We start from the raw sequence: 13,910 nt of genomic DNA, 5'->3' as shown, positions 1-13,910 counted from the left end.
GGGGTATGAGCCCACCTACAGTGAGCAAAGCTTCCTAGCACTGACAGAAAAGATGGGGGTGAGGAGGTGCTATCAGGACCCCAGCCACATATGTCTCCTCAGCTCAGTAAGGACCCTCCCCCCACACCTGTCACATTTTGTGCAAGTAGCAAAGTCCTTAGAAGCCTCGTGTGGACAGAGTGCCACCTGGGTCCAGAGACATCACCTCACTCTCAGGGAAGATGAAGGCAGGAAAAGGCTCACTGGTCCTGGCTGCCAAGCTGTCCTCCTAGTGACAGGCAGGCAGGAGCCTCAGCAGATGCTTATCAAACCCACTGGGACATCCGTCTGTCTGGCAAGAACTGAAAGCCGACAAAGTCCAGGGCTCTGTTTCCCACCTCACCAGCATCCAAAGAATGTGCCTGCCAGCAGCAGGGAACAGGTGGAGGCTCAGGACACAATGACAGCTGAACACCAGGCTCACGTCCCACCCTGCCCTGTGCGGTCAGACAGGCCTCCAGCAAAAACCATTTGGCCACAGCACATGCTCAGTCAGTCCCCAAGGAAAGGAGGTGGCCAGGCACTACATGTAGCCACCACCCCACTCATTTCAGCTGCACATGCGCCTCCTTTGACACAGGACCTCACTTTACCCACCCAACCACAGGGGCAAAATGTAACTTGGCCTAATGGGACAGGGGACAACCCAAACAGACCAGACTGTCAGAAAGGACGGCCACAAAAGGAGAGCCTTCCCATACAGGCCCAACTGCTCAGAGCTGCAGAGAGCCCAGGTCCCACAGGTCACGTCTGACACAGCAGCTGGCAGTAACTTTCCATGTAACAGGGGCAGAATTAGAGATATGGCAGATGAAGCTCAGGCAGGAGGAACCCTTGAGGTCCAGGGTTCAAGACCAGCCCAGGCCTTACAGAAAGACCTCACTTCCGAAAAACAAAACAAAGGCAAAGTGTAATGGTGAACACTTGTCATTCCAGCACTCAGGATGTGGAGGCAGGAGGATCAGAGGTTCAAGGCCATCCTTAGTTATATAGTAAGTCAAAGGCCAACCTGGATTACAAGAGATCTAGTTTACAGATAGAAAGAAAATAAACATACAATAGGAGCTGGGCATGGGTGGTGGCACACGCCTTTGATCCCAGCACTTGAGAGGTTGAGGTACTAGGATCACCTAGAATTTGAGAATAGACTGGGCTACAGAATGAGTTCCAGATCAGCCTGGATTAGAGTGTGACCCTGCTTCAAAATTACAAAGAGGTAGCTGGGTGTGATGGCACAAACCTTCAATCTCAGCACTCAGGAGGCAGAGGTGGGAGTACCATTGTGAATTCAAGTCCACCCTGAGACTACCTAGTGAATTCCAGGTCAGCCTAGGCTGGAGCCAAGACCCTACCTCAAAACAGCACACACACACACACACTTTTTTTTTTCCCCCAAGATAGGGTTACGTTTGAGCCCAAGCTGACCTGGATTTCACTATGTAGTCTCAGGCTAGCCTCAAACTCACAGCAATGCTTCCCAAGTGCTGGGATTAAATGCATGCACCACCATGCTCAGCCTGTAAAATATTAGAAAAAAAAAAAAAGAAAAAAGAAAAAGAAAGGGCTGGAGGTGGCTCAGTAGTTAAGGCATTTGCCTGCAAAAGCAAAGGACCCAGGTTCGATTCCCCCAGGACCCACGTTAGCCGGGATGCACAAGGGGCGTATGTATGTGTCTGGAGTTCATCTGCAGTGGCTGGAGGCCCTGGCATGTCCATTCCCTCTCTCCTCCTCTTTCTCTGTCAAACAAGTAAGTAAATAAACCAAATAAATAAATAAAATAAAATATTTAAAGAAAAAAGAAAGAAAAGCAGAAGGCAACTACACAGCAACAGTCTTTGAAGGCTGGTTGTGTTGGTCAGTGGTGAGGGCTAACCTAGCCTGAGTAAAGCTTTTGGTTCACCCTAGCATACAAAAAAGAAAAAGCCAGGTGTGGTGTTGCAGGTGGTGGAGGCAGAGGTAGTAGTATTGCCGTGACTTCAAGGCCACCCTGAGACTCCATAGTGAATTCCAGGTCAGTCTGGGCTAGAGAAACTACCTTGAAAATCCAAAATAAAAAAAAGAAAACCCCTTTAGTGGCATGTGAAATCTTGGCATTTGTGCCACGTCTGGGACACCATCTGCCCATGGAGCTGCCCTGCACTAGTCAGAGGCTGTGTCCACACCTAATGCCAGAGGCACTGCTGCCTGGCCAACAGGATAAGTCCCACACAAGAGGCACTTATACACAGACCACATCTACACTTCCTTGAAGCCCTGAGGCAACACAACCCCACAACCCACCAAGAACATATGACCCAGAGCCATGTAAGGCCATTGGGTATGACTCTATCTACCATAGGGTCCCAGGAGGCCACAACCTCACCCTTGGGTGCTGGGACAGGGCTCAGTGATATGCCAAGGTGGACAGCAACTTTCTAGAACTTTATACAACATGTAATGAACATGTGCCTTCCTGAAACCAGGTGTAGGTCTGAAGCAGTCTTCCCAGAGGCGGCGGCCACCTGACTGGTTCACTGTCCTCAGACCCACTGCCTTGGCCAATGTCTACTACCATTGTACTCTAAGAAAAAAGCTTTCACTGTAGACTGGACAACAGGACTTTGGAGGCTTGTCTGGAAGGTTCTGGACACTTCATTGGAAGAGAGACAACTTGAGTGGGGTTTATTAAGCTTCTCATAGACAAAGGGGCCTTTCACCCCACAGCCAGACGACAGCCATAAACTCAGCTCCAGTAAGGACATCCCTTCAGGCAGAGCTCAGTGCAAGGTCGCCTCCCTGAGGTGCTCCCTGTTGTGACCCTCTCAACTGTCCTAGAGACCAGCACTCCACCCCAAGGGGGATGTCACAAAGGTCTGGGGTCTGCGATCCAGCTGATGCAATGAGACCCACGTGAGACTGTGGTTGTCCCTACAGTGTGGACCACTGGGTCCTGGACCATGCACAAGGGGCCTCAGTGCAGAGTGTAGTCTACCTAAACACTCTGGTCTGTGTGCGCGCATTTGTGTGTGTGTGTTTGGGATTTTCAAGCTGGGGTCTAGTTCTAGTCCAGGCTGACCTGGTATTCATTATGTGTCTCAGCCTGGCCTCAAACTCACAGCAATCCTCCTGCCTCGGCCTCCCAAGTACTGTGTGTGTGTGCGTTTTGAAACCAGGTATTATGGACTGGCTGGCCTGGCACTCCCCAGGTACTTTGATAGCAGGTGAGGACCTGTCCTCCTGTCTCCAGCCTTGACCTCATGCTGACCGTTTCCAGCACTCATGGGCACTCCTGAGAACGGGGCAGTCAGGCCCCAAAGGTGACAACAGAGCCTTGCAGCCAGAGGGACCACAGAGGGCCAACAGATGACCAGCCAATGCCACCAGCAGGTCAGACTGCTGTGGGCCCCTCCCCCTGGTGGGCCTGACAGAACAGCAGTGACTGGGAGTCAGCCTCATCCAGGCCCCAAGGTTCCCAAGTCACTCTGGAACAGTGGAGGCAGGGAGCCACCAGCCCTCCTGAGACCCTAGCCAAGGTCACCGCTGACCAGGCTGGGTATCCCTCCCAGTCCTGGGCCCACAGATAAAGGCAGTTCTCTTCTCAGAAATCAAGAGGCAAAGTTTCAGAAGTGCCCCAGGGAACCGGAGCTTAGGAGCCCAGCCTACCAGTGCCACTCAGAAAATAGCACCCAACCACTGCCTGGTAAGCCAGGCAGAGCATATTTTTGGCAACAAAGGGGCTTCCCCTCTGACGTGGTAAACACACCACACTTTCAGGCCTGTAAATGTCGCAAATGTGCCAGAGAAACCCAGGCTGGTCCCAAGTACAGGAAGGACAGCCCAGCAACACACTCCGCTGGGGACAGGCCTGGGGTTCCCTACACTGGGGGACAAATGGTTGGTCAAGGCATAAGTGAGGGAAAGAAAGGAGGAGAGATTTGAGGGAAGAATGGAAATGGAGTAAGGGAGAAAGGGAGGGGAGAAAAGGAGGAAAGCTGAAGGAAAGAGGAAAGGGAGAGGTAAAGGAGAAAGGAAATGAGGAAGAGGGAGGGGAAGTAAAACGAAAAGGAGTAAGAAGAGAAAGGAAAAGAGAGGGGAGAGATTTAGGAGCGAAAGCATAGAGAAGGAAGTGGGGAAGAAAACGAGGAAAGGAAGGTAAGAGAGGTGGAGGACTGGCCACAGGCAGGAGCAGAGGAAGCCAGGGAGATGCCCAGGCGGCCTCGGGGCCCTTGACACTTACTTCTTGACGTTTGCCTCCCCGTTGGGGATCCGCCGCAGCTTCTTCTTCTTCAGGATCTTGACGGCCCTGCGGCACAGGGTCTCGGAGTCCAGCACCTCTTTCACCTTGCCATACGAGCCCTCCCCCAGTAGGTCCCCCATCAGGTACTTCCCGATGAGCTTGGCCCGTTTGCGGCGGGGCTGGTAGATCACCTCAGTGGAGTCTATGCGGTGGATGAAGGTGTCCATCCCCACCGACATCAGCTCCCCCTCGGGGAACATCCCGAGCGGCTGCGGGTCGGCCACGTCCATCGTGAGCCCCGGGTTCGGGGTGCGAGTGCGCTCGGCCCCCTCCTTGTCCCCTTCCTGAGCGCCAATTCTTTCCACTCTGCTCGAGGGCACTAATTCTTCGGACTTTCGTCTCTTCCCTTTCTCCACACGTTCAAGTTTTTTTTAAATGAAAAAAAAAAAAAGAAAAGAAAGCAAGCAACGACCCTTCCCGCCCCCCGCCCGTCACTCGGGTCCACGGGGGGAGGGGGACGCTTTTCTCCCGACCGAGGAGAAGACCGAGGCGGCGACGGTGGCGACCGTCCGCCGTCGCGGCGCGGGGCGCTAGGTCATCGTCCTCGCTCCGGCCCCGCGGTCAGGCGTCCGGGCGATCGCACCGGGGCCCGTCGGCTCCGTCCATATCCCGGCCCGCGCCGACGTCCTCGCGGCGGCCTTCCGCTTCACGCGAGCTCCTGGTCTCCGCAGAAGCACCACAGGCCTCAGTCTTCCGAGCGCAGGGACTTCCTGACGCTTGAAAAAGGAAGCCCGGGCGGCGCGTTTCCCCCTCGCCGCGACCGCCGAGGACGACAGCAGATGGCGGAGCGGCGAGGGGGTGCCCCGGCCTCCGGTAAGGCCGGCCGCGGGGCAGCCGGAGCCGCCCTTCCCGGCTCGCGCCTCACTCGCGGACGCTCCCGGCCGCCTCCCCCTTCCCAGCCCGACACGCCGCCGCCATCTTGTTTACCGCCCTACGCCGCGCCGACGTCGTACGGCTCTACGCAGGACACGCCCCCTCGCGGCAGCGCACGTGCGCGTTTACTGGCTAAAATGCGGGGCCCCGCCCTTTTATTGCCTCCATGTCCCCGACTGGAATTGGACTATTTGGATGGGGGGGGAACGCTCCGGCTTTGATTGGCCATAGCTAGGACTCCACCCAGAGGGCGGATACCCCGTGCTGATTGGCTGTGGGAAACGCCTGTCAGGAGAAGGTAAAAAAGAAAACTGGAAAGTGTGTAATAGGGACAGGCCAGACGGCGGTGATCTCGCTAGGGATAGGGCCAGGGTTCAGAGGTCACGGACTCTTAACTGCTTCCTGCAGGAAACGGCTGCAGGGTGGCGCGGAGCCTGTAGGCTCGTCCCCATCTTACTTTGGGGCAGGAATCAAAGGTCAAGAAGTAAACCAAAGGGAACAATACAGAGCTAAAAGCCTTTTTTTAAAGTGCTCTTAGGGACTGGAAACACACACGGGGCTTGTCCTGGATGACACAGGTGCACTTTTTTTGTTGTTTTTGCTTTTTTTTTGGCTTTTGGGTTTTTTTTGTTTTTGTTTTTTGTTTTTGTTTTTTTTTGGTGGTGGTGGTGGTCTCCCCCCCTCCCTCCGAGGTAGGATCTCACTCTAGTCCAGGCTGACCTGAAATTCACTATATAGTCTCAGGGTGGTCTTGAACTCATGCCGATCCTCTTCCTCCCAAGTGCTGGGATTAAAGGTGTGCGCCACCACACCCGGCTTTATTATTATTATGGGCACACAACGGCTTCCAGCCCCTGCAAGCAACTCCAAGTGCATGTGCCCCTTTGTGCATCTGGCTTTACATAGGTACTGGGGGCTCAAACCCCGGTTATCAGGTTTTGCAGGCAAGTGTCTTAACCGCTGAGCCAGCTCTCCAGCCCTTGTTTATCTTTTTGAAAAGTAAGTTTTTTGGAGCCGGGCGTAGTGGCACATGCCTTTAATCCCAGCCCTCGGGAGGCAGAGTTAGGAGGGCCACCATGAATTCAAAGCCACCCTAAGACTACATTGTGAATTCCAGGTCAGCCTGAGCTATAGTGAAACCCTACCTAGAAAAAAACAAACAAAGAAGAAGCAAAACAAGTTTTTGGGTTTTGCTTTGGCCTTTGGTTTTATTTATTTATTGTTATTTTAGGAAGGGTTGAGGCAGGGTCTTATGTAGCCCACGGTGGTCTGCAGTGCACTGCATAGTTAAGGATAGACTTGGACTCCCTATCCTCCTGCCTCCACTTCCCCAAGTGCTGGGATTAAAGGCATGAGCCACCATGCCTGGTTTACTATTTTATTTTTTTATTTGACAGGAAGAGGCAGCTATATAGAGAGAGAGGGAATGGGTGTGTCAGGGCCTATAGCCACTGTTAACAAACTCCACATATGTGTGATACCTTGTGCCTCTGGCTTACATGGGTACTGGGGAACGGAACATGAGTCCTTAGGTTTCATACACAAGTGCCTTAATGGCTAAGCCATCTCTTCGGCCCTTATTTGTTTGTTTTTTGTTTGTTACACAAATTAACATTTAATGTGAAAACCTCAAATTGTTACAGAAGATGACAACTTATAGTCACTTTACAAATATCAAACCACACAGGAAAACATCTTTTACATATAATCACTTTTCCATTATATTAGAATTTCTTTTCAGTGTCTGTAATTGCTTGATTTCTTTTTTTAGTAAACTTAAGTGCATCAAGTGCACACTTTTTCAGGGAGAGGAGTGGTGCTAGGGATCAAACACGGGGTCTTGCACAGGCTACGCAAATGCTCTACCACTGAGCTGTACCCTAGCCAAGTGCACAACTTTCTAATCCACAGATCTTTGGCGTCTGTGTGGACCAGTTAATTATCAATTTCCAAGACCTGTAGATAAACTGGCCCTGGTTATTTGCCAGTTAACAATTTGAATCTGAGGTAAAAAATAAAACAAAACAAAAAAACAAAACAAAAAAAAACCAGTTAAGCCAATGGGTATTAAGCTTTACAACAATGGAGAAAGTCTAGTTTCTGTTAAAGTCTTTAAATAACTGAAACCATAAGGGAAATCAAACTGCATGCACCATCACCCCAAGTGTAAAAGGAAGACACTTAACAGTACTTCAGACTTGCATGGGACGAACACCAGCCATGATGAACTCTGCCCATTTATTCAATTATATTTTTTTTATTTAGGCAAAATCTCACTCCAGCCAAGGCTGACCTGGAATTCACCCTGTGGCCGAGGTTTTCAAACTCCTAGCCATCCTCCTGCCTCAACCTCCAAGTGCTGGAATTACAGATATGTGCCACCATGCCCAGCCCACTCACACCATCTTTTAAAATATATATATATGTGTGTGTGTGTGTATGTGTGTGTGTGTGTATATATATATAATTTATTTTAATTTATTTACAAGTAGAGATAGGAGACAGAATGTTTGCACCAGGGCCTCCAGCCACCGCAAACAAACTCTAGATGCATGTGCCATCTTGCTTTATGTGGGTACTGGGGAACTGAACTTTGGCAGTTAGGCTCTTCAGGCAAGCACCTTAACCGCAGAGTCATCTCTCCAGGCCTCATACCATCTTTCAAAACTTTGTGGGGCTGGAGAGATAGCTTAATGTTTATGGCGCTTGCCTGTGAAGCCAAATGACCCAGGTTCAATTCCCCTGTATCCATATAAGCCATATGCACAAGGGGGTGGCATGTGCCTGGAGTTCACTTGCAGTGGCTAGAGGCCCTGGCGTGCCCATTCACTCTCTGTCTCATCCCTCCCTCCCCCCCCAACTCTGTTTGCAAATAAAATTTAAAAACGACTTTGTGTTAATGGATACATGTGTATCACACATGCAACACTTCTTTACATGGGTGCTGGGGTGTTGAACCTGGGCCTACAGGCTTTGCAAGTAAGCACCTTTAACCACTGAGTCATGTCCCGGGCCCCACACCATTTCTTTCAAAAGAAAGTTGGGAGTGGGCAGGGACACATCTCAGTGGTAGAACACATGCCTGGAATCCAGTGGGCTGGGTTCCTTCACCAGCTCTGCGATGGGGCAGCCTGGACTACTGCTGGGAGCCCATTGTAATATACCTTTGGCTGCAGCTCTCCTCTCCTTTACCCACAGCAGCCACAGGGTGATCACTACAGGAGCTTCCAGATGGAACAGCACCCCAACAGAGGTGCCCAAGGCAAAGGGGCAGCGGGGCTGTGTGCACAGCAAGTGGCCAGGAGGGGGCGTGCCAGGACCATGGGAGCAAGGCTTAGGAGCCAGGCCAGAAAGAGGGACAGAGATGGACATAGAGTAATAGAAATAGTGACAGACTGCAAGAAGCCCAGAAGGCACTTTATGATGTCATCTGTAGCTGCTTTTTCTCATATTTTCATATAGCAAGCCCAGCCTCAGACATCCACGTCACCACCCTCTCTCCATTCTTTGTGCACTGGGCCCTGCAGGGTGCTAAGTAGCACCTGGGCCTCCACTCACTCACTGCATGCCAAGAGCTCTCCAGTATGACAGCCACATATGCCCGTATGCCCAGACATAGCCCAGGTAAGGCCTCCCTGGGACCTCGACAAGTTAAATATCCATTAATGAACCAACAAACAGTATCAACCAAGCACACAATAGAATAGCACTGAGGCAGGAAAAGAAAGGGTATTGTGACACCTGCTTCCAGCATGGAGGGACACAGAAGACATGGTGCTCTGTTCTGTGAGTCAGATACAGGACACATGCGACAGATCCCACTCCCAGTAGGTCCCTAGAGTCTTCAGACACAAAAACAGGAGGTGAGTGGCGGGGGCCAGGGGCTGGGAAGGAGATGGAAATTAGTATTTAATAAGGAAAGAGCACATGACTGTCAGCCCATGTGGGAGGCTGAGGCAGGAAGATCAGTTCAAGGTCATCCTCAGCTACATAGCAAGTTTGAGGCCAAACCAGGTTTCATGAGACTGACTCAAAAAAACACCAATAGCCAGCTAGGCATGGTGGTACACACCTTTAATCCAAGCTCCTGGGAGACAAGAGTTAGGAAGACTGCTGTGAGTTCAAGGCCAGCCAGCGTGGGATTACATAGTGAATTCCAGGTCAGCCTGGGCTACAGGGAGACCCTATATCAAAAAAAAAAAAAAAATCAATAAAAAGTGGATTAAGAAGCTTTTTATTAAAAGTAAATGATTTTTAGCAGGGCATGGTGGTGCACGCCTTTAATCCCAGCACTCGGGAGGCAGAGGTAGGAGGATCACTGTGAGTTTGAGGCTACGCTGAGAATACAGAGTGAATTCGAGGTCATCATGGACTAGACTGAAACCCTACCTCGAAACACAAAAAAAAAAAAGTAAATGATTTTTTAATTTTTATTTATTTATTTGAGAAAGACAGAGAGAGAGAGAGAATGGGTGTGCCAAGGCCTCCAACCACTGTAATCAAACGCCAGAGGTATGCACCAGCTTGTGTACATATGCAACCTTGCACATTTGTGTCACTTTGTGCACCTGCCTTACATGGGATCAGGAGAGTCAAACATGGGTCCTTAGGCTTTGTAGGTAAGCTCCTTAACCACTTTTTGCAGTCAAGTTCACATTGCTGGTGGAAATCTCCCAACCAAGAGCAGCTTGTGGGAAAGAGGTTTATTTTGGCTTACAGGCTCAAGGGGAAGCTCCACAATGGCAGGGGGGAAACAATGGCATAAGCAGAGGGTGGACATTACCTCCTGGCCAACTAATAGCAACAGGAGAGCGTGCCAAACACTGGCATGGGGAAACTGGCTATAACACCCATAAGCCTACTCCCAACAATACGCTGCCTCCAGGAGGCTTTTATTTCCAATTGCTATCAGCTGGGGAGACTAGCATTCAGAATACCTACGTTTATGGGGGACACCTGAAACAAACCACCAGATTCCGTCCCTGGTCCCCATAAACTGATACCTGATTTTAAATGAAGTGTATTCATCCAACTTTAAAAGTCCCCATAGTTTTTATCAATCCCAATGATATTCAAACATAAACATACCCATAATCCAGGGTAATGACACAGAATAAAAATTCATACTGCAAAAGATGGCATTGGGAATAGCAAAGTAACATTGAGTGAACACAAGATTTAAAACAACCAGGGCAAACATCTAACTCTGTAGCTTCAAGTCCAACAATTCTAGTCAATGATAAATCTCCAAGTCTGATAATTCTAACCAACAAGTCTCTGGAGTTCTAATTCTACCCCCTCCAGCTAGGCTACTCCATGCAGGCATCCAGCAAACCTGCTTCACACTACCCATAGCCATTTCCAAAACACAAGACTGTGTTGCAAACTCAATGACCCTCTCTTCCTTGCATTTTTTCACTTCACAATACCAGGTAGGGTGCCAATTTGTTAATCCAGGTGGAATAAAGCAGACTTTGAAGAACAGGACACTCCTTGGGCACTCAGGCCCCTTCAAAAGAGCCTACATTCTTCCTATTGCCCGAGTGCAGGTCAGCTAGCCCAATCTCAAAGGTTGTAATCTCTCAATTGCAGCTGAGTGGGCAGCAGTTCACCCAAAGATTTCATTTTTTCTGTGCCATATCCCTCTGTTCACACCAGTCCATTTCTATGCAATGCAATACTGCACAACTTCTCAGGACATGGGAGTAACAGCAAGCTTTTCACACAAACTATCTCTAGCCCAGTCCAAGCAAAGCTCTTTCTCACCCTAATAAGCCAAACCTCAGAGTCCATGGTTCTTACTCCATTCAGGTCTTTCAACCCTGGCCAGAATAGTCCATCAAGCTCTACTTACAGCACTGCAAGACATCTCTTAGGCCAAGGTTTCAAGTCCTTCCACATTCCTCTTGAAAATCAGTTCCAAAAGGCCAAAGACACACAGGTGTCTAGCAGCAATCCCACTCCTCGGTACAACTCTACTGTTATAGTCAGGTTGGCATTGCTGGTAGAAATCACCCAACCAAGAGCAGCTTGTGAAAAAAAGAGGTTTATTTTGGCTTGCAGACTCAAGTGGAAGCTCCACGATGGCAGGGGAAATGATGGCATGAGCAGAGGGTGGACATCACCCCCTAGCCAACATAAGGTGGACAACAGCAACTGGCACGGGGAAACTGGTTATAACACCCATGCCTGCCCCCAACAATACACCACCTCCAGGAGGTTTTAACTTCCAATTGCTATCAGCTGGGGAGACTAGCATTCAGAATACCTAAGTTTATGGTGGACACCCGAATTAAACCACCACACCACTAAACCATCTCTCTAGCCCCCTTTTTAATTTTATTGTTTGAGAGAGGTAGAGAATGGGCATGCCACTTTGTGCATGTAGCTTTACATGGGTACTGGGGAATCAAATGTGTGTCATTAAGCACTGCTGAACCATCTCACCAGCCCATCTTCTCTGTATCTCCTTCTTTGCTTGCACATAAATAAAAATATTTTTTTAGCCCGGCGTGGTGACGCATGCCTTTAATCCCAGCACTCGGGAGGCAGAGGTAGGAGGATTGCCGTGAGTTCTAGGCCACCCTGAGACTCCATAGTGAATTCCAGGTCAGCCTGGGCTAGAGTGAGACCCCACCTAGAAAAATAATATATATATATTTTAAAATCAGGTTTGGTAAAGGGAAGAGAAAGGAAGGGAGGAGGGTACTTAATAGGCTGGTATTGTATATATGTAAGTAGAATGATTGAGATGGGGAGGGGATATGATGGAGAATGGAATTTCAAAGGGGAAAGTGGGAGGGAGGGAGGGTATTACCATGGGATTTTTTTTTTAATTTTTATTTATTTATTTATTTGAGAGCGACAGTCACAGAGAGAAAGACAGATAGAGGGAGAGAGAGAGAATGGGCGCGCCAGGGCCTCCAGCCTCTGCAAACGAACTCCAGACGCGTGCGCCCCCTTGTGCATCTGGCTAACGTGGGACCTGGGGAACCGAGCCTCAAACTGGGGTCCTTAGGCTTCACAGGCAAGCGCTTAACCACTAAGCCATCTCTCCAGCCCCCATGGGATATTTTTTATAATCATGGAAAATGTTAATAAAAATTGAGAAAAAAAATCAGGTGTGGAGCTGGGCGTGGTGGCACACGCCTTTAATCCCAGCACTCGGGAGATAGAGGTAGGAGGATCCACCATGAGTTTGAGGCCACTCTGAGACTTCATAGTGAATTCCATGTCAGCCTGGGCTAGAGTAAGACCCTACCTCGAAAATAAAATTAAAAAAAAAAAAAATCAGGTTTGGAGAGATTGTTCAGTGGTTAAATGCACTTGTTTGCAAAGTCTGAAAACTTGGGCTCAATTCCCCACCACCCATGTAAAGCCAGTTTCACAAAGTGACACATGTGTCTGGAGTTCCTTTGCAGTAGCAGGAGGCCCTGGCGTACCCATAATCTATAATAAATTAAATAAATAAATAAACACTTAAAAATATCAGCCAGGCCAGGTGTGGTGGCACACGCCTTTAATCCCAGCACTCGGGAGGCAGAGGTAGAAGAATTGCTATGAGTTCGAGGCCACCCTGAGGCTCCATAGTGAATTCCAGGTCAGCCTGGGCTAGAGTTAGACCCTACCTCAAAAAACCAAAAACCAAAACAAACAAAAAAATCAGCCAGACATGGTGACACACACCTTTAGTCCCAACACTCAAGGGGATGAGGTAGGAAGATCACAGTGAGTTGAGGTCAGCCTGAAGCTTCAGAGTGAGTTCCATTTCAGCCTGGGCTAGAGTGAAATCCTGCTTCCAAAAAACACTATTAAGAGCCGGGCATGGTGGCACACACCTTTACTCCCAGCACTTGGGAGGCAGAGGTAGAAGGACTGTCAAGTTCGAGGCCAACCTGAAACTACATAGTGGATTCCAGGTCAGCCTGAGCTAGAGTGAGACCCTACCTCGAAAAACCACAAACAAACAAACAAAAAAAGTTTAAAAAGAGGGGGCTGGAGAGATGGCTTAGCGGTTAAGCGCTTGCTTGTGAAACCTAAGGACCCCGGTTCGAGGCTCAGTTCCCCAGGTCCCACGTTAGCCAGATGCACAAGGGGGGCGCACGCGTCTGGAGTTCGTTTGCAGAGGCTGGAAGCCCTGGCGCGCCCACTCTCTCTCTCTCCCTCTATCTGTCTTTCTCTCTGTGTCTGTCACTCTCAAATAAATAAATAAAAATTTTTTTTAAAGTTTAAAAAGAAAAAGAAAAAAGGCTATGTCTCAGCCATAGAGCTCTTGCCTAGAACCACAGTGAAGACCGGGGATGTGGTCAGTGGTATGACAGTCTAGAATGCACAGTGAGGGCTGGGGGGGGGTGGTCAGCAGTAGAGTGACAGCCTAGATCCCACAGTGAGGGCTGGAGGTATGGCCACTGGTAGAGTGACAGCCTAGAATCCCCAATGAGGGTAGGGGGCATGGTCAGCAGTAGACAAATAGAACCCACAGTGAGTGGGAGTGGTCAACTGTGGAGTGACAGCCTAGAACTAATAGTGAGGGCTGGGGTCAGAAATGGAGTGGCCTTGACTTCATAATAATCCTCCTACCTCTGCCTCCCAAGTGCTGGGATTAAAGGCATGCACCACCACACCCAGTTTGCTTTATGTTTTGAAGCACTCTCTCAAAGAGGTCTCATTCTAGGTCAGGCTGACCTGGAACTTACTTTGTAGCCCAGGCTGGTCTCAAAGT

General features: G+C 49.6%; 1 protein-coding gene across 5 annotated transcripts in view; it reads right to left on the bottom strand.

The window, feature by feature from the left end:
• The window catches only part of Stk11 (serine/threonine kinase 11), a 31,964-nt gene that overhangs the window by 11,913 nt on the left and 6,141 nt on the right, over positions 1–13,910 (bottom strand). Inside the window, exon 1 of one of the 5 annotated variants that reach the window (XM_004654876.3) lies at positions 4,256–4,794. The exons of 2 other annotated variants lie outside the window; for them this stretch is intronic. In XM_004654876.3, coding sequence (XP_004654933.1) covers positions 4,256–4,545 — 290 coding nt within the window. In that variant the 5' untranslated portion in view covers positions 4,546–4,794. Of the gene's footprint in view, positions 1–4,255; positions 4,795–13,910 lie in introns of those variants that run through there. 2 more of the 5 variants (XM_045135288.1, XM_004654875.3) reach the window with 2 other exon arrangements.

Source organism: Jaculus jaculus, chromosome 15, assembly GCF_020740685.1.
Source record: "Jaculus jaculus isolate mJacJac1 chromosome 15, mJacJac1.mat.Y.cur, whole genome shotgun sequence".
Taxonomy (NCBI): domain Eukaryota; kingdom Metazoa; phylum Chordata; class Mammalia; order Rodentia; family Dipodidae; genus Jaculus; species Jaculus jaculus.
The sequence above is the reverse complement of the archived record's forward strand: the minus strand, read 5'-3'. Positions and strand labels throughout refer to the sequence as shown.